Raw genomic sequence first — 26,817 nt, forward strand, 5'->3', positions numbered from 1 at the left:
GGCCCTGAGACTGAAAACAGCACAAGAGGCTGCGTCTGTGTGGGAGTGCTGTTTCGGGTTCATTTGAAATGATGATGCACAATCCCGCACAGACACACACAGTGTCCTCAGTCATAATTATGAGACAGGATTGTACAACTCTGAAAACTTCACACTGCAGCTGTCTCTTTAATCAGCTGCAGGTTATTACAACCCATGGTTATGTATTGTTATAAAAAACATGGTAACTATGACAAGGACGGAGAGATGTTGCCTATTATTATTATTATTCACATGTTAAAGATATTGATGAATATCTGCTGCTATGTGAATGATTCCAATCCACCCACACACATTCACATGCAAGAGACGAGTTCTAACTTTTCTTAAGATGATTTATATGAAGTTAACAATGACTCATAAAATACAGAAGTGAATGTAAATACGTGACTCTTCTGTGCTCACTCAGTTTTTGTATTTTTTTATGTATAAGGTTGTTACAATGTGACACTTTGTTCCCTGGTTGGGTTTTTATCTTTGTTTTATTCAAATGTCAAATAAAAACACTTGATAACAAGGAGTAAAGGGGAACTTTAGCAGCTACAGTTGAAGTAGCAGAAGTCAAAGCAACATCTAACTCTAGAAGGTCGCCTCGAACACAGCTACAATATGTCTCTTAAAATGTCCTATAGGAGCTCTTCATGTTTGGGAAATATGGCTTTGAAATGCAGAGATTGTATAAATCAGTGTGAGAGGCAGACACCATCATGATTTCATCGATGCACTGTATGGTTGGTGAGTCTGGGTGTGATCATACATCGATATGAGTCTATAGCATCGATCCAAAATGAAAACATCAATCAGACATTGATACATATTATCATTTATTATACGTGCCTTTATTTTGAAATCCCCCTGGCTGTCCCTATCTGTTTCCAGGCTCATACACGTTAAACGTTGCTTTCTGTGATCTGACATGAATGGAAGTAAATCAGCAGGTGATTTGGTGTCGATCACTGGTCCTTGAATCAAATCGAACTGAAATCTTATCCTGATAGACTCTGTGATATCAGCACATACTGAATCGATCCAATCGTCCACTGAATCAATATAATATCATATTGTGTATAGTAACCTGTGAGTTACACTCCTACTTGACCCTGCTGCTGCTGTGGACTAGCCTACGGTACATAGTACTGTCTTTTTATTCACTGGTTTTACTTGTTTATTTTTTTACTCTCTCTTTATTGTGCTGCTCCTCAGCATGGCTTTCAATCTCTCCATGTCAAACCACGTTTTATAACAGGGTTCCTACAGCTTAAGCCAACTTAAATTTAAGACTTTTTAAGACGTTTTTAATGCCACTTGAAATGAAATTTAAGACCGACTTCACAATAAACACAAATGCAAAAAAAAAAAAAAAAACATCACCACATCTATTACATAGAGTTAGGGACAATTTTACCCACTTTCCTATGTGGTCCAAGGTAAAGTGACTGCTACATGAATGAATGGGGGGAAAAAAAAAAACTGATTTGGGAGCTGGTGGTGGTAAGAAATTTAGCAGTGACAGCCACCACTAACTTCTCTATATCAGAATGTTACCGATTATTTTGAGATTTGAGACTAATTATAATCATAAAATACCACTTACCAAGTGTTAACATTTTTAAGACGTTTGAAAAAATGATTTAAGTAATTTTAATGCCAATTAAGGCCTTGTTGTTAGATTAATTAATTCAATGCCTTTTAAGACTTTTTAAGGATCCGTAAGAACCCTGTATAATGACAATATGTTAATCTGGAACCTTGAACCTATGATCATAGTGATGGTAGGTATAGCTGTTGTTATAGCCCACATGTATATTTTGTAACCATGACAACCAAGGTCCTGTGCATAGGAAAAATAGAAACTACGGTAATTAACTGTCCACATCTACTATGCATCTGTGCTTCCATGTATTTGTGTGGAACATTCCAGCATCATGATTCATGTTGCAGGTTGGATCTGGATCTGACTATTTGTTTTTACTGGCCAACGCTGTGTGTATTAAAAAAACATATTCATAGTTACCCAGCTACTTAGAAATGTAACTGTCCCTTTGCCTGGCACATGTTCAACTTTCTACACCTGCTATTTGCTAACGTTGTCCCTCTGCTTTTTGGGCAGAGCAGTAGTGTGCAGTAGCAGAACACAATAATAGGCTACTTAACTACAATACTGCAGTTTGTTTCTTAAGTCTTTAAAAATAAGGTTTAACAAGTTTTGTTAAATACTATGTTTAAATATGGATATGAGACATTATCTTATTAAATATGTGTGAAATCTGGAGATTGGATAAAGCCACTTTCAAAATTCTTGTCTTATTTAAGTTTTTACAGAGGGGATTTTGCATATCTCTTTTTATCACTCCATAAAGCCCTAAAAAATCTATTTTCGCCATGTTTTTAGGAATAAAATGTTGTATAAATAAGGCTGTGAATAATATATCAACAAAACCCTCTGTTAAAACCTTCAGAATATAGAAAGGAATAAAACTGGAAGGTTTGGTGAATGTACTGTAAGTTCTACTGAAGTGGAGATTTCGGGCTCAGAGTATGAGAAAAAACTAAATTTGAAAAAACGGCCTTTAAACTTTTAAAACCTTTACAAAAGATTTATATTTCTGTCCTCCTCTTTGTTTCTCTCTCTCAGTGCCCTAGTGCAGCCTGGCCTTTTCCCTCTGCTGCTTTAGCTGTAGCAGGATGTTGTGCGGTGCAGGGGCAGCTATAGCATGGATGACGGCTGTTGTGGAGAAGCCACCAGCCAGCCATCTGTGTGCTGCCAAGTGTGCACTTTGTCTCTGCAAGCAAACAGATGCAGCAGTAAATAAACACCATCTATCTGGGGCCCACGTGGTCCGGCCCCGGCCACTTGCCACAGCACTTAAAATGGCAGCTCTCTAACACTAACCAGGTGGGTGTCGAGGAACGATGATAAGTCTTTGCCGCTGCCAGAGCTCTGAGTCTGAGCAAATGGTCCTAATGCTGCGGGGGGCTGCAGGGGAGAGGGGGCTGTCAGATGGGAAACCTGCATTGTGAAAATATGACATTGGAACAGACGGGGGATTAGGGCGCCACATATACAGCTTAGAAAAGATCAGATTATCTCATGATGGTCTCACTGCTGACATAACTAAACAGTTACACAACTTTAACGGCTAATGTGCTTATCAACAAACTCAGACTCAGATAACAAAGAAATCAATATTAGTCTCATTTACGTTCATCCAGAGATACAACACTGATGCAAGCTGCAGAAATTCAAGTCAGAAACTGAAGCAGTGGACAAAGTGAAATAGTGTGGAGTCAGATGGAGAGACATCAGGAGTCACACCGCATGTCAACACTGTGAGGTATTGACCTCATGATGTGTGGATGATCAGAGTCAGAGGTCTGGGTTAAACCGTCTGTAAATTCTGCCTCTGTCACAACAGAGTTGACTGATGTCATGTGTTGAAAAGCACCAAGACAGAAACTGTAAATAACACTGAATAAACACATTTAACCATTTAAAGTCAGTGTTTGACTGACGCTGTATAGAGGACAGGTTGTTGATTGTGTCATAACAACGTTTTGCTTGTGAGAATATCATTCCAAATTTACCAAAGTCTCAATATCAGCGGAGTCTGTATATCTAATTTTATTTTTTATTATTTTATTTTATTATATATCTGCTTCTTGACCAAATCCTGTAAATGAGCCAGTTCCTCAAATGATTCTCCACACTCCATTTCCTCATTCAAGCATGAGGGAGGAGAGAGGATAGTGTAAGATGATTGAAGAAGTCATTTAATGTTTTAGAGAATTGCATCGAGGTTTATTGTTAAATTTAATGTAATGTAATATAATTTAATTTAAATATGAAATATAAATATGTAGGTTTTGTCAGCTTGCTGTCTTGCTTATTTGCTCTCCCAAGGGTCCCAAATTGAAACTCATTGATTAACCTGGGAAAATAATAATAAGAAAACCCTAATAAATAAGATGATTTGTCCAAAATGACCACACACACACAAACACACTCTTGTCCTGTCACATTTTGACATTTAACTTCCTAAAAGGTGTGTGACAAAATTATACCTCTAACGCCCGACAGTGATCCAGCATCCAGGCGGTATGGATAACCTGGAGGAGGTGATCAGAGCAGGGAGTGAGAGACACCACATCACCTCCAGCCATGAATATAGAAAGGAAAACAGTCCCTTTCTCATCAGTGTCTCTGTAGGGGGGTGGCCTGAGGACATCAAGACATCATCTTTTCCACGACTCCTCTGCTGAGGTGTGAAACAGCAAATGGACCATGAATTGGGGCCTGAGCTATAAATGCTGATGCAATCAAAGGATGCCAATAACCTGTGAAATGCAAACTCTTCCTATTGATGACAATGGATTAGAGGGAACATGGCCGCCTCCACAGCAGCAGAGAGCAACTGTCCTGAGAAACAATTTCACCGTTCTGAAGTGAATGTAAACTGCCCCAAAGTCAAAACACACACACACACACACACAGACACACTCCTCTTGTAATATCACAATATCATTTCAATTAAACTAGCCATGTAGATAACAGTCTGCCTCTCAGTTGGAACTGGCTTCACGTGGAGCTTGATACAACAGCAAGCAGCAACCATTGTATTTTGAAAAAAATGGAAGGACAAAAAAGCTGCAGTTCCTCTCCTGACCTCTAGAGTGTGGCTCCAACAGTGAGTCGGTCCCATAGACTCTCATGTTCCAACTTTACAGCCCAAGTAAACATGTTTGCACCCTGGTACAAACGTAGTTTTGGTCTCTACAGATAAACAGATAAAAAATACATAACTCACATGTTACATTTTAGGCATACTTAAAGGTCATATTGCCATAATCCCTATATTGCTAGGAGTAGGTTCATCACCTTTAATTGTCGGTGCAAGCTGTTTTTAGATCGGCGGAGCAGAGATGTGAGCTGCTCAGCTAACGCAGTGGAGGCTCATGGTATTTCCACGTTTCCCTCATCAAACTAAATACACAATCCAACAACTCCAACGGGACAAGTTGTGACCTGCACATTCACCACGCTATGAAATAAGAACGTATAATTACCGTATGAACATTATGACACATGAAGCAAATACTTTTGAAGTCACTCTGCCGAGCAGTCCTGTCTGGATGGAGATAACTCTTGTCTCGTAATGTTCCATTATCATTTCATAGCGTGGTGAATGTGCAGGTCACATCTTGTCCATTGGAGTTGTTGGATTGTGTATTTGATGAGTTTGATGAGGGAAAAGGTGGTAATACTGCATGCGCCCCATGCAGAGCTCACGTCTCTGCCCCACCAATCTAAAAACAGCTTGCAACGACAATTAAAGGTAATGAATCTACTCCTAAAACTATAGGGATAATGGCAATAGGCGAATTTGCCAAAATGTTGAAATATCCCTTTAATGCAACTACAAAGACCTTTTAACTGGATATGCAAAAGTCTCTTGTTCTGCTGATGTCTATGTTTGACCTACAACAGCAAATGAGGCCATCGGTGGGAAGAGAAACTATTTCCTAATAGTGTAACTCTATACCTTGTCGGTCCACTGGAAGAAATGATTTACGACACTCAGACCGGAGGGGACAGCAGACCTGATGAGGCTAGAAGTTAGCATTGAGTTGTTGCTACGCTAGACAGTAAAAACCAAGATCAATTTCATCACTATATTTTCATCATGACTGATTCTGGGACAGGATCCACAAAGAGAAGCCTACTGCTTTTGTCCACAGGGGTCGCCAAAATCAACACAGAACAAAAGTTCTTTGTAGCTGCGATGTGTAAGTGAGGGTGTGGTGTCTTTAAGGGAGAGGTGAGAGTGTACGTATGCTTGCCACAAACCAGTATGCAAGATTTGCCAAACCTCTTATTTTGGATTAGGTGGGAATAAGGGGCGGAGTCAGGGACTTGTCAAGATGGCAGCTCAGTCAAAACCACTTCAATACAGCTCTTCAGGTAATTTATTCATGCTCCATGTGGTCACGACTTGAATGCGAACAAAGAGTTTCCTTTGCATTTTTTTAAAATATTGCTCTTAAATCCACTTATTTCAAAATTCATGCGTCTCCATTAGGCCAACTCTTTTTTAGCTTATCAGTCCAAATTGCTTTTGAGGCAAGTTAATAGAAACATACCTCCTTCATTTTCCAAATAAAAATAGTCAGTTTTAAGTGAAAGAAAACTCACAGACTCCCCTGAATTTAAATCATGGTCAGACCAAAACCTGTTCCTTTCTAACTAAAGACAACATTTTAAGTCCACATCAGTCCACTGTGTACTCACACTCTTTGGACATTCCCACTGCAAAGCACCTCTGCAAGCGGCAGTACTGACAGCGGTTCCTTGTCACCTTGTTGATAATGCAGTTCTTCTCCCGGTGACACGTGTACACCATGTTCTTCTGGATGCTCCGGCGGAAAAAACCCTGCGGAGACAGAATGGGAGGTGCTCGTCAAGAGAAGGTGTTGTTAACCTCGTTTTGCTTCCAATCATCTGAGGCCATCTACTCCTCTACAACATCCGGCCGAGCACTACAGAAATGTCAGTCTGACTGGAGTCTGCTTATCGGCTCCCATTAAAGCTGAGAGAGAAGAGAGGCAGAGTCCCTGCTGGGAGCTCTGTGGAGCTTCAAATGCTGGATCTAAGCTCTCACAGAGTACTAGTGGGGACAGAGAGTTAAAGACCTCAGGGTATCAAACAGTAAGACTGCTGGTGCTCTATGGGAGGATAACTGAGGACTGTGTTGCAGCTGTGGGTGGAGAGCTCCACAATTGAACCTGACAAGGTGACATTGAGTTTCTGTGGAGGAAACCGAACCCACTGTTCTTTAAAAAGAACTCTTTCATTGTAATTCTGTGGCACAACAGTGAAGTAAAGACATCACAGTGAGCCTTATTCAACAACTGGTGCTAAAAGAAGAAAAGTAGTGAAAACATGTGGCTGCATCAGTAGCTGTGATGGTGGGATGATGATGAGAGCTGTGGAGACAAGGTTTCAACTCCTCCATTATGAAAATGAACACATAAATAAAACAAAAGACGTCTAGCAATCACCCTCAACAGAATATATGAAGAAAAACAAAACAATGTGTTGAGTTTTGATCATTTTTGATATTTTTCAGGCCAGATATTAAAATGCTGAGCCTCACCCACACTGTGGATATAATATTTCCTTATAGGAGCACAGTTGTAGTTTCTGAACACTGCTCAGTTGGTGCGATGCCTTCTATGTAGAAACAAAAGGCCGACTCATTATGACACATTCCTCTCTGCTACAGAAACGACCCTTCTTGGTGTGACTGTCCCAGAGCCCGGGGCTTGCTGCTTGAAGGAGCCAGATAATGAAGACAGTGTGGATCCTCCTTGAAAGCCTCGGTACACAGAACCAGAGGTTGAGCTGGGCCGCGTCTGTCGTCGACAGGAAGCAGCATCTGTAGGAGTCCTCACTGATGTTTTTTTCTTTCCCTTGATATTAATTTTCCATAGCTCTGGGGTCTTTTGCAATGATCATTCATCATCCAGGCGCTTTTGCACTCGGGGGTGGGGGTGTGGGGAGGGGGTTAAAATTCCATTTAACATAGCTGCCTGTAACGGATGGGACCTTGCCTTTTCATTAGTGAGGCAGGATGCACGATGGGTAACAGATTAGATCAGAGGAGTGAAACGGACTATGTAGCCCATCTCGCCTCGGCCTCGAGCATTCGTCAAGCCGCCGCGCTGCCTCCTTGGTATAGCTCTGATACTAACCAAAAGCAGCCAATCATGCCTCAGCCTTGATGACACATGACCGGTCTGAGGTCACCTCTCCTGCTTTGGTATTATTCATTTTCTTAATAGAGGCCTTTATCCTGGCTGATGTAAGCCAACTGAGTTGGTAGACATTACCTGTGCAGCGTGATGGATGACCATGGATGCAGCCTGCATCACCATTAGCTGCCATATAACTGTGTTCAGGTTGGGTGCAGAACCCAAGGCTACTAAGGTACTTATGTCATTCAAATCTGAGAGCATGCAGGTCACTTCGCCTTGGAAATCTGTGTGTGTGTGTGTGTGTGTGTGTGTGTGTGTGTGTGTGTGTGTGTGTGTGTGTGTGTGTGTGTGTGTGTGTGTGTGTGTGTGTGTGTGTGTGTGTGTGTGTGTGTGTGTGTGTGTGTGTGTGGTAAGTGCTGCTCTGTGAGCTCTGGGTTAGACTGTGTGTTATGCACTTACTGCAGACTGTTTCCCAAGACACATTTGCATTTTGTGAACTTCAGCTATTTGGGGAGGGTTTGTTGACAGTTCAAGGCCTACGCTGCAACGCTCCTCACTGAAACTTTACCCATCCACATTATGGATATATTACATTAAATATACATGCTGGTGGGGGAGAAGGAAACAAGACTTTCTGCTTTGAGGAAGTTATAGATTCCCGGAGACTAGGTTTCTGGAGGAGCTCAGTTCTGCAAGGAGACTGGTAATTTACTCCACACACCTCCCCTTCATCCCAGTGTGGGGCAGAAAGGTCACACATCTCAAACCTGCACAAGTATCTGAGAATATGTTCTCATAGATACCTGAAGCTTTAATTCAAAGGTTTTTTTTACATTAAAGGTCCCATATTTTATATTTGAAGTGTTGATCCATAAGATGAATATATATGTGTTGTTTTTAGGAGCCCAAATCAATCTCCGTGTAGTTTTCCATCTCCTCTCTCAGGTTTTTCTACAGTATGAAGCTGTAACTCCTGTAATATGACTGATACAGAGCATGTTTTATTTACCATGGCTCATGGGATGATTGTGTTTTGTGCGTAATGATTTACTGTAAGATCAGTGATTCTCGGTCCTGTCGGCTTCTTCAGCTCATCTCTCTCTGTCATAAGTTCTGTGCTGCATTAAAGCTGAAGACTGATGTTCCAGATCACAGAGCTTTGTGGAGCAGGTTTCTCCTGTATGTCGGCTACAAAACAAGATGTTGGGGGAAATGTAGGAGGCACCAACCTGTACTGTTTCGTTTTTACTCTGAATGATGGATTTCCAAAAAACTTTATGAAACGTTCACACTAAATACTGAGCCCTATCCTTACAACTCCACACCAGTGTCGTCGTCGGCCCCCCCTTTGTGTCTCATGGACACCGTAAGTGATGTTTTTAACATCATTTCTTCAAATTTGGCAAAGGCACTGACTAGGACTCATGGACGAACTGATACGATTTTGGACAAAGGTCAAAGTTCAAGGCAATGGCGACTTCACATTCCTGTGAGTGCGGTCTATCAGGAACTGTCGGAGGGAAATCCATAACACATTTTGGACCCAAACTCACTAATACATGCACAAACACAATTAAACATCCCATTGAAAACATGGAAGAAATGAAGTAATGACATTTTATATGCAAAAAGCTAAAGGTCAACTCCACTGTGACATCATGTTCTGCCGTTATTAAAAAAGAACTGTAACTTTTACTGTAGTCACATTTAAACTTTAGTACGAGGTGGACCTCTCCGTCTGTGGTTCTGACAGATGGATCGGCTCCTAAACCGGAGGTCTGGTCTGGTCTGAGCCAAAATGCTCCTGTAAGATAGAAGTCATTGTATTTTTTTCCTGACTGTTCCCACAGTAATTGTGTGATTGCACCATGAACTGTGTGTGTACAGTGTAACTCCACTGGTTCCTGAGCAGCAGTGGTGAACAGATGCCGCGACTCGGAGCACTTCATCTCTACAACCCTCCGGGGATCGGCGTCGGAGATGACAGCGAGACTCACACAATCATCACATCTGCTCTTTTGCCTTGATTTTATTCCCCTCTTCAACCTCCTTTTTTATTCATCACTATTTTCTGTCCTCCTCCTCTCGTTTCATTCCTCTTCGTCACCACAGGACACGAGTATTGACCTGAGACTGCAGACTGCTCTGACATTTGCCAGCGCGCGCCCTGCGGGTTTTCTCATTTGAAGCTTATAAATGTGCAACCAAAGGACCCCCACCCCCGAGCTGAGTGTTGTACAAGGGTGTTTACCTAGGAAGTGTGCAGTGGCAGAGGAGGGAGGGGGGGGGGGGAGGGGGCTGCCAAACCAAGCTTGCAGGGCCATGCTGAGAATGAATCACACCTCGTACAAGGATGCAGAGGAGGGCAGAGATGCTAAGCTCAGTTCACCCTCCTACAGTGTCTGTCTGAGTGCAACACTTGGAATAGTTTCTTTAACCTTCCTCTTGTAGGTTTTTAATGCATAAAAGTAACATTGCATCAAGGCTTTTTTGACTTTGTCAGGAACCTATATTTAGACAAAATAATTTTTTTTTTAATCACAAAATTCTAAAATGCTCTGGTTAAAATTGTGACATTTGTGTTGTTAGGGTCGGTTTCAACCCAGTTATAACAATAAGAACAATAATGAGAGTTCAAACTGAAATCATAAGTGCAAAACCAAGCTTTTCATGGATAAGGAAGCCTAACAATGTAACCAAGAGATGAGAAACAAATGGGATGATAAATAATTGTTTTTACTGTGTTTTACAGCTGATTTAAGACTCAGCTAACACAAGAGATGGTAGCAGAAAGCTGTCAAGAGGAAGGTTACATTGAAGTTAAGGCTGACAAAAAAGGCCCAGGGGCTCACACCAAAAATATTAAAACCATTTTAGGAAGCCTAACAATGTAACCAAGAGAAGAAAAACAAATTGGACGAAAAACAAAAGTCTTTGTTTGTGTTTTCCAGCTGTTTTGACACATGGGTCAAAACCAACCCTAACACAAGAGATGGTAGCAGAAATCTAACACACGACGAAGGTTAAAATTATATGAATATTTTTGTATTGAAGCTGCTATTCCATGACAGACCTCAACTCTGTCCTTGTTTGAAACAGTGTAATAAAAAACAACCAAATACTTTCATGCATTCAGGCAATGGGATTCTGTTCATCTTAGTTCAGTAACAACACATTACATAACCTATCTGCAAAATTGTATCTTTGCCAGTACCTAAAGAAAAAAAAGTGTAGTGTTCACTTTGATTTGAATATTTTCAACACTGCCACCAAAAAGCATCTTCCTTTGCATACTACAGTGTGTTAACAACTGCACTACTGTGTCACTAATGTGCCCATATGAACCTGTGGTCTCACTGTTATTCAACAGGTCAGCTGTTGGAGCCAGACAGAGATAAGCATAGTTGTACTCAGTCTCTGCACCAGTGATCCCAGCTGCTTCTCTAAAGTTGGAGCAGCTTGATTTCAGGTGATACATCTCACATAGCACAGAACCTGAACCTGGACCCTCTCTGATTGTAGACCAGGACAGAGGACTTGACCTCAGAGTGGAGGGAGCTGCAGCTGCAGCGTCAGGTTGTAAAGAAGATGCCTGAGAAGAACTGAGGTTTCTCCCTCCCTGTCCTCATCCACATCACCTGGACGGGTTCTTCTGAATAGCCAGTGATGTTTCTCATCCTGCTTTACATCTCTCTGACATTGTTCTGCTGGAACGTCTTCTGAATTCCACCTACACCTGCTTTAATCTTCTTTCAGCCTCTGCTGAACACAACTGAGCTGAAAATTCATGTAATCATATGAACATATCCCAATCTTTACATTCAATACAGTCTTAAACACACCAACCAGCCTCTGGAGTCCAGATCCTGAATGGATAGAACTGTCTATAGTGAGTTTGACGGTTTTAAAGAGGAACTATGCAGGATTTGTAGCTATGCTACATTTTTACCAAACAGCTTTGGAGTAATTGTGATGGTGTAATAAATGGTTGCTTCCTTCACTTATTGCATTTTTTGGCTGAAAAACAACTTTGCAAGATCAGCGTTGCCACCCCGGTGTCCCAGCTCTCCCCTCTCGGCGCACCACAACACAAACGCGCCCCATATCCCATAATCTCTTGTTTATGACAGATTAAACTACACAACATTGTAAATGTTATATAACGTTATCTAACACTCTATAGATTGTTTTTTCGCTGGCTTCGTTGTAAACAAATGCACATGGCTGAGAGGAGGGTTAGCAAAACAGTGGAAAATTGACCTGATTTACACACCGTAGTTCTTCTTTAAGGCAAAATCAGTTGAGTTGTCTTTTAAAACAGTGTTGCTACACTTGCTGACCACAAATGTCCTTGAGTACACATAAGGAAATTTGATTGGATACATAAAAATAATTTATGTATATCAGTGTGTGTGTGTGTGTAAAGGTCTTATCAACATGTACAAGCAAGTCAACTCTTGAATCTTTCCTCACTTTTTTTAACCTATTCCAAATACTTGAACAATGATGGACAAGAAAACGACTTATCAAACAGATGTTATTATATAAAGTTGTCATTACTAATCAGTATATTGTGTTCATGTTGACAACTACAGAGTTGTTGCCAAACTGAGATGTCGTCTCATCAGGGGACACAGGCTCAGCCACCTGGGAGACTACCCCACTTCCCCCTGGACTGATAAACTGCACCCGAACCAAGATCATTATCCAACATCTTGTTATCTTAATGGGCCGGGGATAGGGTATCAGAGCAACGCCACCGCCATCTTAGGCCTTCTCATTTACAGATTAAAAAACGAAAGTACCTCCCATTAATTATTTAAGTACAAGCCAATCCCTTGTCCACCTGGCCTCCTCCTCTTTCTCCCTGCACCCCTCCTCTGCCTTTCTCTCTCTCCCTCTGCTCCTGCCATCCACTGGCTGTCCGGCACTTTGGACTCGGTTGCAGCGTTTTGTGTTGCCTGAGCATTCAGTACAGCCGGGGGTGAGAGAGGCAGAGTGGCGGATTAGCTTTCACTCTTAATCGTGTTGACATCTTATCACTGCCGTGGAAAGTGGAGAGGACACTGGAGACCCTGGGGGGTTCCAGAAAAATGAGGAGAAGAGGTAGAGTGGAAAGTAGGAAGAGGGGAGGGTAATTATCCAGTTTATCTAATCCAAGCTATTACTTACACCTGTAGTTTACTGGTAAGATGACAGTTCAGGGAGGGAACAGGGCTGATGAGCAATTCGCCCAAATTTTTCAACTAGTTTAGCATCCTTTTTTTTTTACAGGTCAAAATAAGCAAAGAAACAATTTTCAGCCAACAACACAAACATTTTAAACTATACGATTACTTGTGTGCTGAGTGGATTTTATATTAGCTAAAAGTGACACTTTGGTTTGGTTGTGGTTATCCTGCTGTATCAAGTGAAAATATAGAACAACAGGAGACAAGAAAGGAGGAGAGGCTGCACAAAGAGCTGCATTGTTACTCTGGCAAATCTGAAACCTCAACAGATAAGGTGCACACAGAGTAGACAGCTAGACAACAAGACACAACTCTCCCACACACACCCCCCACACTCAATCAGTGCTTATCTATCAGTTTGAACACCTGAAGTGCACAGATGGACAAGTAGATACAGAGAGACCGAGAGGCAAAATAAGGGGGAGAAGTAGAAGGGAGAGGAGAACAAGAGAAGGAAGAAGAAAAAAAAGGAGTGAGAGGCCTGAACAGAGGAGCTGTGTGACTCACCCAACCAGCTCTGAATAGCTGCAGAGACACAGAAGTGGAGACCAAACGAGAGGCATGAAAAGACAACAGAGGGGAGAATGAGGAGGTTTCAGATCACCCTGTCCTCTACAGATGCCCCACTGTGGCCCTATTCTTCAGGTTGCACTCACCATTCAGCGCTCATCTTTCTATCCCACACCAGGCAGGGGCCATCTTTAAGCTCTCTCATTCTCCAATGGGAGGCCTCCATCCTGCTCACTTACATATTAACACACACTGCACAGAGTCAGACCTGTTGCTGACCTACACAACCGGCACAGACAGGCGTGCACTCACATCCCTGTCAATCTATTCCCCCATGTGTAGCTTTATTAAAGCTCAACTTTGTGTTCATGCCTATAAGTTAACCAACTAATCATGGCAATTCCACTGCAGTGAACTGTCTAACCCAAACCTCCTTTTTAAAAGTAGTTGTATTTCGCAAGCAACTCAATTGTATTTTTCATGCTGCATTCACATGAAATTGGGCAGACGGCTGCTGCACGTAACGGCATAAACAAGCCTCTATGTAAACAAGTGGTCCGTCAGCACGAGGCAAAACAATACACCTGACAATATGTTGTCATGGCGATGTCGTATTGTTTACCTGACCCACGTTTTACCGCCTTTCTCTCGACTTCTGTGACTAAAATGACATCTGGTTTGTTACCGACGGCCGTCTGCCCGACTGCAGATGAATGCAGCAATTTCCGTGGTTTCCTACCGTCACGCTGCCACTGAACTTAAAAACATGGCGACACGACATGGCAGCCAGCACCGAGCTTACCCGCTCCATGTAGATATGAATGATATGAACGGCAAATTCAGAGCTGAAAAGAACACTTCAGTTTGTTGATGGGGGTGATTACTGATTAATGAAAAACAGACTTTTGAACAAAATAATCTAATCTAATTTTCGTGAATAGATAACAGGAGAAGTTACACAATGTCCCTTTAACAATGGGTCAGATGTCTGAGTAATATAAGACTGGGTTCTTACAGTGCTGAGTCTAGAGAACTCGCAGCTTTCTCTTGCAGCTTTGTTGCTGTGAGAAACCTACTGCATCCACATGCCCAAATCAAGTTAGCAACATGTATCCATAAAGGTGTGTAAGTTGCCAAAGAGCTAGTTGGTGGAGCCCAAACTAAAGCTAAAAGGAGAATAAATGAGACTCATTCTCATTCTCTGAAAAGAATACGGTCTGAATACGGTTCTTTAGTTGAAATTAGTTGAGTTGTTTATTTCAATATTTTTTCTAGCATAAATACTGGAGTATTAGATCCCACAAAGTGTGCATAAAAATGGCATTGACACTGAGCCTAAAAAGAACCTTAGAAAAAAAAAAAAAGTAAAATCTGCATTTCCTTGCATGACCATTAGGGGGCAACTTCTTTAGCAGCAATGACTATGAGAAATGGCCGTCCTTCCCATCACCAAATGCTTTTGTACTGAGTTTATAGTCTTAATCAATGGTTTGGACACTGGCATGGGGATAAACATTTCACAGCAATGAATCAGACTGACTTTTTCTATTTCAGTTGTGCTCAAGAGCTGGTAAGGTGGCACCATGAGTTAACAGGTAATGTACTCATGCTTGGTTCATTGTGATTGTGTACCCAGGTGGAGTCAGTGCTCAGTATGTAACAGCCTTGTGTTAGAGTATCACCTATGAATACTGTTGACAGTGAACTCATACAACAATAGTGAATGTGCAGAGACAAGTTGTCACAATGCGCGGTGGATAACAGGAGCGGGTCAAAATCTTGAAGGTGTTTGATCTGATTTTACAGCCGTGGCATTTCCCCAGTTTCTGAACCTGTGTTAACTGAGCTCATGTTTTATCTTCAGCACGTTAATTATTAAAGCCGTTATGTAACACACAGCTTCATGTGAAGTTTCAGCAGAATAGCACCACTTCTGCTCAGCGGGGCGCTCCCTGCTCCCTGCTGGGCGACAGCCCTGTTTGTTTCTCTCCCTTGTTCCTTTCTAGGTTGTTCTTGTCAGTGAAGTCCTGAATGCAGATGCAAACAGAAAATGCTCAAGTTGAACAAACAAGTTTCTCTCCACTAAGCTCACAGTCAAGTTAAAACTCTACAAACTCTACACAAGCTGAGTTGTTGTTATGAGATGGGTTGCTCATGGATGTCATTCTAATCAGCTTCAGAAAAGAATTTGAGTTATATAAGGGTTTGAGTTAGTGTTAGATCATGGTGTTGCTATCACACCTTTCTCTTCTTCTGTCATTTTAGGCTGATTGAATCAGTTTAAAAGCTCAGAGTGAGCTGCTTAGTACTCGTCATCTTGTCAGTGACAGGCTCCGCCCCTAACCACCAGCTAATGGCGCTTTTCCACTAGTGCGGTACGGCACGGCACGGCTCTACTCGTTTTTTTTTGTTTTGTTTTTTAGTACCTGGTACCTGGTACTTTTTTGGTAACGCCTCAGCCCGGGTTCCAAGCGAACCAAAGCAATACTAAACATGACGTCAGCCTTCCACTGATTGGCCAGAGCATCGTCACTGCGGGAAGAGTTGCAAGCGCGAAGAACGAAAAAAGCTCAGACGACGCGGCGGTAGCTGAGGAGGAACTATGAAGAACTCAGCTGTAATGGAAAAGCACCTAAACCGAGCCATGCTGTTCCGTGAGTGTGTAGTGGAAAAGCGTCATAAGTCTTAGGAGATGGGACTTGAGTGGAGCTGAGACTTTGAAGCAACTACCTGTCACTCAAGGAGGCCACACCCTCAATTATAAATAATGAGCCTTGAAGGAGAACTATGATTCTGTTTTGGTCTTTTTTTTTCTCCCGCTACAGTTTTGGGAGTGCATATTTGGTGTAACATTGAAAAGCGATTACGATTTACGTGGCGTGTTTACGTCGTAGCGTCCATGCTGGTGGAGTGGTTGTGAACTATACAGCTGCCAGTCACCAGGGGACAGTCATGAGTTGTGATTTCACCCGTCTTCATGTACAGTCACTGAATGAAATAAGAATAAGTGTTGCCTTCCAGCTGGCTACTTACTGAAGACTGAGGGAGACAGTTTCAGACTGCACAGTAGGGACAGTAGAAGGATGTTGGAGTCTACAGTCATATCTAGTCCCTGTCACGTCTGTGCTGCTGACCCTCTCTGTTTGATTTCTCTCTGTCTGTTAGCACTTCTTTTATGTTTTACAGTGTTGATAAATCACATTATACAGTGAGGGTTAGCACCATGGCAGGCTGTATACATTAACTATGACAGGCAGAACGCAGTCGCAGAAAGGCCCCGACAGATCCATGTGATCTTTCTGCCCTTTATCTCTCCAGTCAGTTTAACTGAGCTCTTCATCAGAGGATGCTGATGATGGCAGGGAGTAAATAAAGACATGAACATCACAGGAGTATAGGGGCAAATCTACAGGAAGGTTCACTATGAAAGGCAACCATTAATGCTTTTCATTCTTTTAATATAAATAACAACTGAGTGTATACAGACATACAAGTCAACCAAGTTGTCAGTGAGATCCCAAAGTCTGCATCCATGAGAGCAGGAGAAAAAATGCATATGCAATCTTGTTACCAGATTTATAAACTCCTGCATAATTCATTGATACACCAAGGAGGTTATATTTTTAGTGCTGGTTATGTGTTTGTTAGTCAGCAGTATATCTCAATCCACTGTGTAAGATGTCTCCTGAGGCTGGTTCCATGCTGCACCTCCACAACAGAGAAGACCTACATCAACAGATTAACTAAATATAATTATGCTTTCTTTAACAAGAAAAACAATAAGACATGTCATTCAAAATAAAGTTTAGTGAGAAGTTATACGTTTTTTTATTCACCTTGTTTGAACCCTGTACCTGCAAAACTGTCAACACTGAATAATTATTTCTATGAATCCTCAGACACAGTTCTGGTTCTGGCTCTGTTCTGGAATCTCAGAATCTTGGTGCTTTCTGGCGAACCAGCTCACATTCACACCAGTCTAAAGAGGAACTAAGCAGGATTTCTCCCGTGGCTATGCTACATTTTTACCTTAATTAAAAAGCTCCGGAGTAATTGTGATAGTTAACTGACTTGTGACTTGCTACAGTGAGAATGGAGGCTCTCTGTCTTCACCTGGCGTCTGACGGCTGAAAACCAACCTTGCAACATCAGTGTAGTACCTGGTCACCGCCCCGGTGTCCCAGCTCTCGTCTCTGCTGCACCGCAACACAACCACTTCAACGCAGTCTGGCCTACTACTGAACACAATCTCACTTAAGGCCGCGTTCAGACTGCAGGCAAATCTGATTCAAATCCGATTCCTTCTCATATCCGATTTTTAGGGCTGACTGTCCACACTGTTTTTAGCAAGTGTCCAAATCGCATTTGGCTCTGTTCAGACTGGGCCACATTATTGACCCATCTGACAGGTTGCTGTAGCAACGACGTCGGAGCGGAGGCTACGAAGTATGTGACAGGCGATGCCTCGCGGACGCGGCGGCTGCAGCACCGGGCAGATCAGCTGCAGTACGGTGATCTGCCCGGTGCTGCAGCCGCACTGCCCCGCTAGTTTCAACCTCAGTCCGCCTGGTGTGTGTGTACGTGTACCAGAGACTGGTGTGCGCGTGTGTGTGTGTGTGTGTGTGTGTGTGTGTGTGTGTGTGTGTGCAGCCACAGAGACGGGAAACTCCAGCACCCCAGAGCTGGGAGCGCGCCGTCGCCGTCACTCCTGTCGCCGACAACACGGTAGTTTGTATAAAAGAAAAGTAACAAGAAGGAAACTGATATTTAACTGGAGCTCACGGGACCATACAGGACCTGTCACACAGTGCCAGCGCCGCGGAGAGTGACTTCACGGACAGTCAAAACCGATCTGAGTGTTTGGAGCTGTTCAGACTGAGACGCATCTGTCCAAATGCGATCTGAAACTACCTCCTGGAGGTGGTTTCGATCCGTTTTGCAAAAATCGGATTTCATGTGATTTGAGACTGTTCAGACTTAGGCCCCGTCCGGACGAATTCGTTTTTTTCGAATCCGGATAAATACTTTATCGGATCGGCCTCGCGTCCACACGGATGCGGCGTTTTCAGGGGGTGAAAACGGTATTTTTTGAAAACGGGTCCCAGAGTGGGAAAATTTGAAAACGCCGCCCCAGCGTATCCATCTGGACGGCCAATACGGATTTTTTCAGAAACGATGATGTCATGCCCCCCGCCGCTCTACCTGTAACCTGAGACACACACACACACACACACACACACACCGCTGCAGCAGCTGCACACACTGACAGTCTATGCACGTAACAACAACAACGGCCGACTAACGTCGCGTCGCTCAGACGCTGCGGCTGAATCGCGTCTGTTTAATCATCACTGATCGTCATATTTACTCTGACACGACTCCCTGTCAACATTTAATCCATGTTTGAGTTTGAATACAGCGGGGAACTTCTTCTTCTATTGAATTACAGCGGGGACCACGTCTTCTTCAGCTGTCTTAAGTGTTTATGTGTGGCAGGCAGCGCTACAGCGACACGCACACTCCACACACGCCTGCAGTACTACAGCGTTTTGGGTCGTTTTCACTGGATCAGTGTGGACGCAGATATTTTTGAAAACGATGCCGTGTTTACGGAGATTTTTTTCAAAACGATTAAGAAAAAGATCGGATTCAGTGAAGCCGCGTTTTCGTGTGGATGGGGCCTTAAAAAGAGCTCTCCGGTTCCAATCTGGATGGGCTAAAAATCAGATTTTGGCTGGCAGTCTGAACGCGGCCTTACTTCTATGTTGAGCTGTTGAAATGCTTCACACATGTGTTTAAATGTTAGTGATCCCTCCACCTGGCAGGTGTGGCTAATCAGGCTGCTGATTGCACAGCATGATTACTGCACAGGTGTGCCATGGGCTCTTCAAACGAGGGCCACTTTGAGACTTTTATTTTGAAAAATGTTTGTATTAGGTGCTAAACTGTGTGACTTGGGTGACAAAGGCAGTTTTTTGGAAAGGATGGGATGAGTGTGGACACCATTTGCCACATGTGGAGCAACACATCTCTGTATAGAATTGTTCAGGCTGTTGATAATTGGACTGCACCTCTTCAATGGCTGTGTGAGGCTGCAGGATATTTGCTGGAAGTAGGACATGCTGTTGTACACACAAATCCAGAGCATCGCAAACAGGCTTAGGGTGTTTTAACGCAGGCAGCGTTTAGGTCGACCCAGTTGAACTTTGGGCCCGAGTGCGGTGCAGGTTGGGCACGCACCAACATGGCCGCACTGAGACCGTCCTGACTGTGGTTTCTGACAAGCTCTGGTGCGGTTATGTTAGTTATGTGAACGCGGCTGCATGTCAGTCTTAGTTTCTGCTGTTTTTTTTTTTTTTTTTTTTGCAGAGTGGTAAATACAAATGGTATTAAATTAAATGACCAGCACTACAAGTAACCCACCTACTTGAACTATGTACGTATGTCTCAATGGGCTCTTTGCACAACTCCAATACTTCCTGAACTTAGTGCTGCTCCTTCATTTCCTGTCTTACATTATTGGACAACCTGATTAATCCAGGTGTGTCTGAGTAGTCACAATGGTCAGACACACCTGGATTAATCAGGTTGTCCAATAATGTAAGACAGGAAATGAAGGAGCAGCACTAAGTTCAGGAAGTATTGGAGTTGTGCAAAGAGCCCATTGTTATCGATCAGATACCGCTGTAGTTCCGATGATTCGGAGGCGTTATTCCCATAACCTGCCAGGCAGTGTCCGCGAAACCAAAACTAGGAAATGCTGGGCGAGTGGACCACTAAATAATAATAACAAAATAACAATAAAGACAAAAAGATATATATTTATCGAAAATGGACCCATTAACAAGTGTGGGTAACGTAGATACATATGAGATTAAATTACGACAAACTGCAGTTCCTCTAATGACCACTCGTCAGTCCCAATGTTGAAATGTCCAATTTAGAACAAAAAATCTCCAAATCTCATTTTGGGACTGTACAACAAGTTCTGATGACCCATAGATATGTTTGTTGCTATGTGACATCTAGCAAAATAACAATGTTAGATAGATAGATCTGTAAACACGACAATGGAAATCCAGAAATAGTTTTAGAACCAGTGACAATTTGCAGATCCGACGGACACCCACAAAATGGATGAATATGCAGATTCCTCAATTTAAATTTGATCTGAAGTTGGTGACTGTTATTACCAGGGGGGGGGGGGGGGGGGGGGGGGGGGTTTGGGGGCTACTGCTGCAACAACCAACCTGTGCTTCTTTGAACAATATATCTTCAACAATTTCTAATCCAAACAACGCCAAACTCTGCACTGCTCTGTGATTAACATACAGACAGACAGACAGACAGACAGAAAGGTGGTTCTTGCATTTATAGATTGAAGAGCTACAACATCTGCAAAACTGTTGCCACGGTATCTGTAAACATTCATGTATGGAAGCAGGATGCTAGGTTTTACACCATGTGAATATGATACAAATGTTTCACACCTATCCAGACTATAAGGAGTTAACCATCTGCTTTGTTCTTCAACAAACAGTGTATTCATACTTATATGGGCCAATAACAATAACACAGGGTCTCACAAAGGACAGAGATGTTTGATTCACATATGAAACTAGCAGTTAAGATGTTTCTTTGCTCCAAGCTCCTTCAACAAAGTTAGTTGTCATCATTGGAAGCATGACAACAAAGATGACAGGTGGGCGAGCACGTCCCCGCCTCACAAGCTGCCTTGCAGCCAAGTTACACCTCCTCACATTTTTTTTGGACTAGCTGGGAGTTGGTGGTGGAGTCACACACTGCCAAGAAAGGAAATGGCAGAGCAGCTGTGAGTGATGTCACAGAGGCTACATCCATTTTTATTTTATATTTACAGAAGAAGTCTTAGATCTTTTATTTCCACTCACGAAAAATTGGGGAGAAAAAAAAACAAACTTTAGTGTTGTGTTCATAATTCTCTGTGATTTGACACATGTCTTAATGTTATATTAGTAAGAGAACACTTTAAATGCAGCTTTGAGGTACAGGGTGTGCTTAGAAAAGTTCAAGAGAGACTTGGGCTGAGTATCTAAAACAGCTAGTCTTGTCAACTTAGATAATATTCTGTACCGTGCAGCACATCCAGTTTCTAAGTGTAGTGTTAGATGGTAGTAAATAGACCAGAGTCCACCTCAGCTTTATATAAGTTTATATATTTCCAAGTTGTCGTCTGTGTGGAGGATGAAACATGCATTTATTTTGTCCGTACATTATCTATACAGCAGACCCAGAAGGTCTGTGAATAAACTCTAAAATGTGTCTTAAGCCTGCTTTGGTGAGAAAGTAAATGTGTAGGTGAATGCAGGTGATTTATTCCTCCATTCAGTCCCTGCATGTGAGTGTGAGGTGGAAAAGAAAGAGAGCAGAGAGGCCTGGGGGTTCAGGGAGAGGAGTGTTTCTTTTCAAGTGTGAGTATTCTGAATTGTGTTTTATTCACAGAGGTTATGGTCTCCCGCTTGTCAAACCAGTTCCATCAAACTAATCCCTCTGTGTCAACGTTGCAGGATCCAACATGTAACAGAGAGCGGGGGGGAGGAGTGTTCACAGCTCAAAGTTTTGTCTTCATCCCCAAAGGCCTGTCAGCACCGATGACACGCACACAGATTGGAGCCGTCCTACTCTCTGGACATCTCAGGGCTTATGCTAAACAACGTTCAGATGTAATTTTCTACATTGTTCTGCGTTCGCTCCGAAAAAAGAAAACTAAATCATTTTCTCACCCTTGTGGCATCTAGTCATACAGATACATTAGATCTGGTACGTAGAACCACCTGCATTCACAGGAACAACCACTGATGGGGTTTGGTGTTACTTTCCTCACTGAGATCACAACCGTGCAAGATGCAGTTCAACAACTTTGCCCATGTGTAGCTGACATGGGTGTAGTTTGATCCATGACAACTGGGTGGTCAAGTAATGGTATAACATAACAAAAGCATAAAATTCCCTATGGGTCAGAATCATGTTTTTGATATAAAGATGTTCCAGCAGTTAAGGCTGTAGGCTGCTGTTGGTGTATGCCTTTACTGAACTGAACTCTGAGCTGAGACTTCGCTCCATGCTGCTTTAGTAACGCTGCGTTCCACTACGTGGTACCAGCTCGACTCAACTAGACTCAGCTTTGGTACCAGATACTATTCTGGAGGTCGTTTTCCACTACAGGATAGTACGACATGCTGCGCAAAACTTCAACGACGTGGAAGAACAATGGACGATATCAATGGGATGGTCGACCACGGTGTGCTTCTTGGGGCTGTTATTTTCCCAAAATGAACTAAACTGACTGAAACATCTGTGACCACTGTGATATGGCCGGCATTGATTTGAACCGGGGGGGGGGGATTGTGGCTTCTACAAGTGAAGACCACTTCCGCGTTCAAAAAGCGGCCACTGGGGGCTGGGACCGGAAGTGAGCAACTCTCCATTGACCCCCATGTTAAAATAGCCGACTTTACATCTTGTGAAGCCTTGTATGGTCTCTACCGATAGCTTCCACTGTGGGGGGGGGGATTTTTTTGTGCCACAACCGTTTTACTGTTGTTTAAGCTTTAAATTCGTACATAAATGAGGGCGTGGTTACGTTGAGTGACAGGTTCACAGACAGTTACCGGCCGTTAATTGGTTGCTTCGAGTTCAGTGGGCGGGTTCTCAGCCTTCTAACCGCCGCACCTCTCCAAATATGGAAAGTAGACTCCCACTAAAATCCAAGATGGCGCAGTTCAAATCCCCGTAGCAGAGGTACAAAACAGACTCCCCCAAACCAATGGGTGACGTCACGGGTGCTACGTCCATTCCATGCATGCCGAGCATTGATGACACTGACAATCCTCTCTAACCAATTATCGGTCTGCAGTGTTTCCACTTCAACTTTTAGGTCCTCGTTCTTCACTCATTTTGGAACTTCGGCCGAGGTGGTACCAGAGAGTCACTGTAGTACCAGGTACCAGATTCAAGGTCCTTTAGCTACCAGACCAGGTATGGTGAGGGCAGATACCAATAATCATTTTTGCTATTTCATTCACCTGATAAATAAAGGTTGGTCAACTAAATAAAAAAAGACACATGATATGATTAGCACAAAAAATCCTCCAAAAGGCACAACCTAGAGCTAATAAATCTGTTTTATCAATTAATTCATATTTGTGTAGAAAGTGGATTTTAAAAATAAAAGTTTAGATTTTCTCTTCTCCTCCTCTGCCACTTCCCTTGGGCACTGTCCTGCCAGTTGTCTGGTTCTGGTTCGGTTTTGGAGAGTGAGATCTTGAACGCACCACAGTCTGCTGCAAAGTTTGTTCAAAGGCCGTTGCTACTAAAAGCAGCAACACGACCAATTTATTTCAACATCTAAAACAGAAGCAGAAGCTGAGTGGGAGGTTTGTGTCTTACTACCAGATGCACAGGTCATAGCAGCCCAATCATGACATGACTACAGTCAATTTACAGAAAACTAAGAATTAAGACAAACAGTATGTAGAAACTTAACAGCATATAACGAGGCATTAAAACATCCAAGGGAAACGTTAAGAGCTCAGACCACCTTTTAGTGAGTAAATGTGTTGACAGTGTGTTCTGTAGACAGAGATAGAGTTACAGGAAGGGTGAGTTGGAAAATGTTGAATTAATCTTGTGAGTAATCTGGCTGAACCAACCCTTCTAGTTTTCTTTCCCAGCAGAGATGTGGTGGACTTGAGAAGAGGAAAACATTGTCTATTCAAATTATGGTAAAATGCAAGAGCTCACAGGATGACAAACATGTGAAAGCCTCCATTCCACATGTGCCAAATAAAGCCAAAGTCTGTTTAAAGTATAACGTATACAGCATATTCAGCTTTCTTTATAATTATAATTACTATTTTATTTTATTTTACATGTTTTATTCATGTATTCGTCATTGCATTGCAATAGTCAGTTAGAGTAAAGACAAGACATGAAGTTATGGGAATTGTAAATGAGTTTCCCTCTGGTGTCTTTAAAGTGATCTGACAGAACCTGTGACATTTTCAGAGGGAAGTTGTTAAACATGTCAAATGTGCAGGAAGTGTAGGGGGGAGTGACTGAATGCAAGGACTGACTTGACTTTGGAGGATTTCTTGACTTTGGGTCAACGCGGTTGAAACTGCATATGCATGTGCTTCTGGTGGCCCATATGCCTGCATCATTTTTAACAATTCAAATCAGCTCTGTCCACACAGAAAATCTGCTCAGAGGCAGCGCAGCCCTGCAGCTCTGCCAGAATGAAATTAGAATCAAACTCTGACATCAGCACAACAACACCTATGAAAGCCCTGCTCTGCTGCTGCTCATGGCTTTGGTCTCGTGCTGGAGAGACAAATGGACTGACAGAAAAATGAAAATGTATCTCCATAACTGATGAATAATTAACGTCTATAAGTTCCTGCTCTTCTGTTTTACTTTCAAACTCATACGAACAGCAAGGAAGCTCCCAGAGGAGAGGCATCCTACATCCTACAACTTCTATGAAAAATTAATTACTTTGAAATATATACAGTTTATAAATAAATGATTAAAAGTTATATAGTTAGAGAGTAAAATGTATAATCTGCAGTTTTTTACATTACAGTACAATGTGCTTAGTCACATGTTGGCAATGTGGCACATTTTCTTTGTCCACTGACTCTTGTTTTAGGTTGATCATGTGCAGTTCGTTCCTGTTATAACACACTATTTGATCTTGGTATGGAGGTATTGATCTGATTGGTGCTGATACACACAGGGTTTTCCCTCAGCTCCTTGGACTCCTGATACTGTAAGTAGGTGGCGCTGTTGAAACTGCAGCCTCCGTGTCTTCTGACCCCTGTATGTGTGTGTCTGTGTGTGTTGGCAGTGGTGAAGTAAACAGATAACCTCAAAATGACCTGAACTGATGTGAACCATGCTCGTAGTTACTGTAGCTAGCTAGAGTAAGGGCAATAAAAAGCGTCACAAATAAAAAAGGCCAAACTTCATCAACAAACTGTTCAGAAGACAATATTTAAATCTGCTCTGTCCACAGTCCCAGTTACAGCAGCTAGATCAGCAGCTAACAGCTGATTGTTGCAAAGAGCTGTTTGTACTGTATGTTTGCTGTAGTTTACCACAAATCTAAAATCTGTCAAAGAGAGTGGCATAGCTGCAGCACAGGATCTTTTACTTTCATCTTGCTGAAGTGTGACATGATGTACGTATGTAAGCAGATTGACCTCTTTTATATGTTGTTTGTAGCACTACATACCTCTTGATAATGTTTTTTATTGTTGATTGGGTTTTGTGAAAGCGTGTGTGCTTTATAAATAAAATTATTATTATTGTTATTACATTTTTTCTAGGAGCTGAGAAAACCCCATTAGTAAAGCAGCTTTTTCAGAGATGGGACTGGCCTTCTGTACAGTGTACACATCGGTTACATGCTGTCATTTCGACATACCGCTATAGACCGAATCGCCTTGTTGTTTACATTCTACTTCCGGGTAGAAAACCAGCACGTAATTTGAATGAGATCAATAGTAACGAACGAGAGTTTAGCTATATATATCATATTTTTCACGCCCTATCACCGTTTAGACAAATATGAAATGATTGAAGAAACATTACTATTTCTGTGTGTGTGTTTTGTGTTGCTATGTGTTGTATTTATTCAGTTTTGGGGAATCACGGTGTCTAGAAAGCATCAGTGGCTGCAGCTGACAGGGACAGCTGACGGTAGCTAAGCTAACGGCGGTAGCTAAGCTAACACCAGGACGTCTTCTGTTAAAACCCTCCCGTTGTCGGACACGACATGAAACTACTCCATTTAGCTCAATCATGTTGTTACTCAGATATCCGCTGGAGAAAATATTTTTTCATGGACCGTTTATTGAGTCACTGAGTTATTAAAGTTAAACAGTAACCGTTAGCCCAGCTAATCTCTGATAACCATGACTAATTACAAAAATGTAGATATATATAGCGAAACTCTCGTCCGTCACTATTGTTCGAATGCTGGTTTTCTACCCGGAAGTAGTTGTAAACAACAAGGCGATTCGTCCTATTCCGACATGCGAACGTCCCAGCATTCCGACAAGGCTATCAATATAAGGAAATGTGCGTTACTCAACAGGTGACTCTTCTTTAAGACATACTGATAGAGGTACATGGTTGTGTGTAATTACGCAGCAGAGCACAGACAGGGACCAGTCTGCCTGTCTAGCCTCTACCTGGTCTTTTTACTGAACTCAACCAACTCCTTTCATCATTGCCTAAACCC

The 26,817-nt window shown here is 42.4% G+C and overlaps 1 protein-coding gene across 1 annotated transcript in view; it reads right to left on the reverse strand.

Annotated features, from left to right (window-relative positions):
- Window positions 1-26,817, reverse strand: part of LOC310994177 (retinoic acid receptor beta-like) — a gene marked incomplete at both ends in the record, with an annotated part of 120,609 nt that overhangs the window by 26,359 nt on the left and 67,433 nt on the right. The window contains one exon of the mRNA XM_083982770.1: window positions 6,326-6,467. Coding sequence (XP_083838896.1) covers window positions 6,326-6,467 — 142 coding nt within the window. The remainder of the gene's footprint in view (window positions 1-6,325; window positions 6,468-26,817) is intronic.

This window comes from Trachurus trachurus (assembly GCF_905171665.1).
Source record: "Trachurus trachurus genome assembly, chromosome: 11".
Taxonomy (NCBI): domain Eukaryota; kingdom Metazoa; phylum Chordata; class Actinopteri; order Carangiformes; family Carangidae; genus Trachurus; species Trachurus trachurus.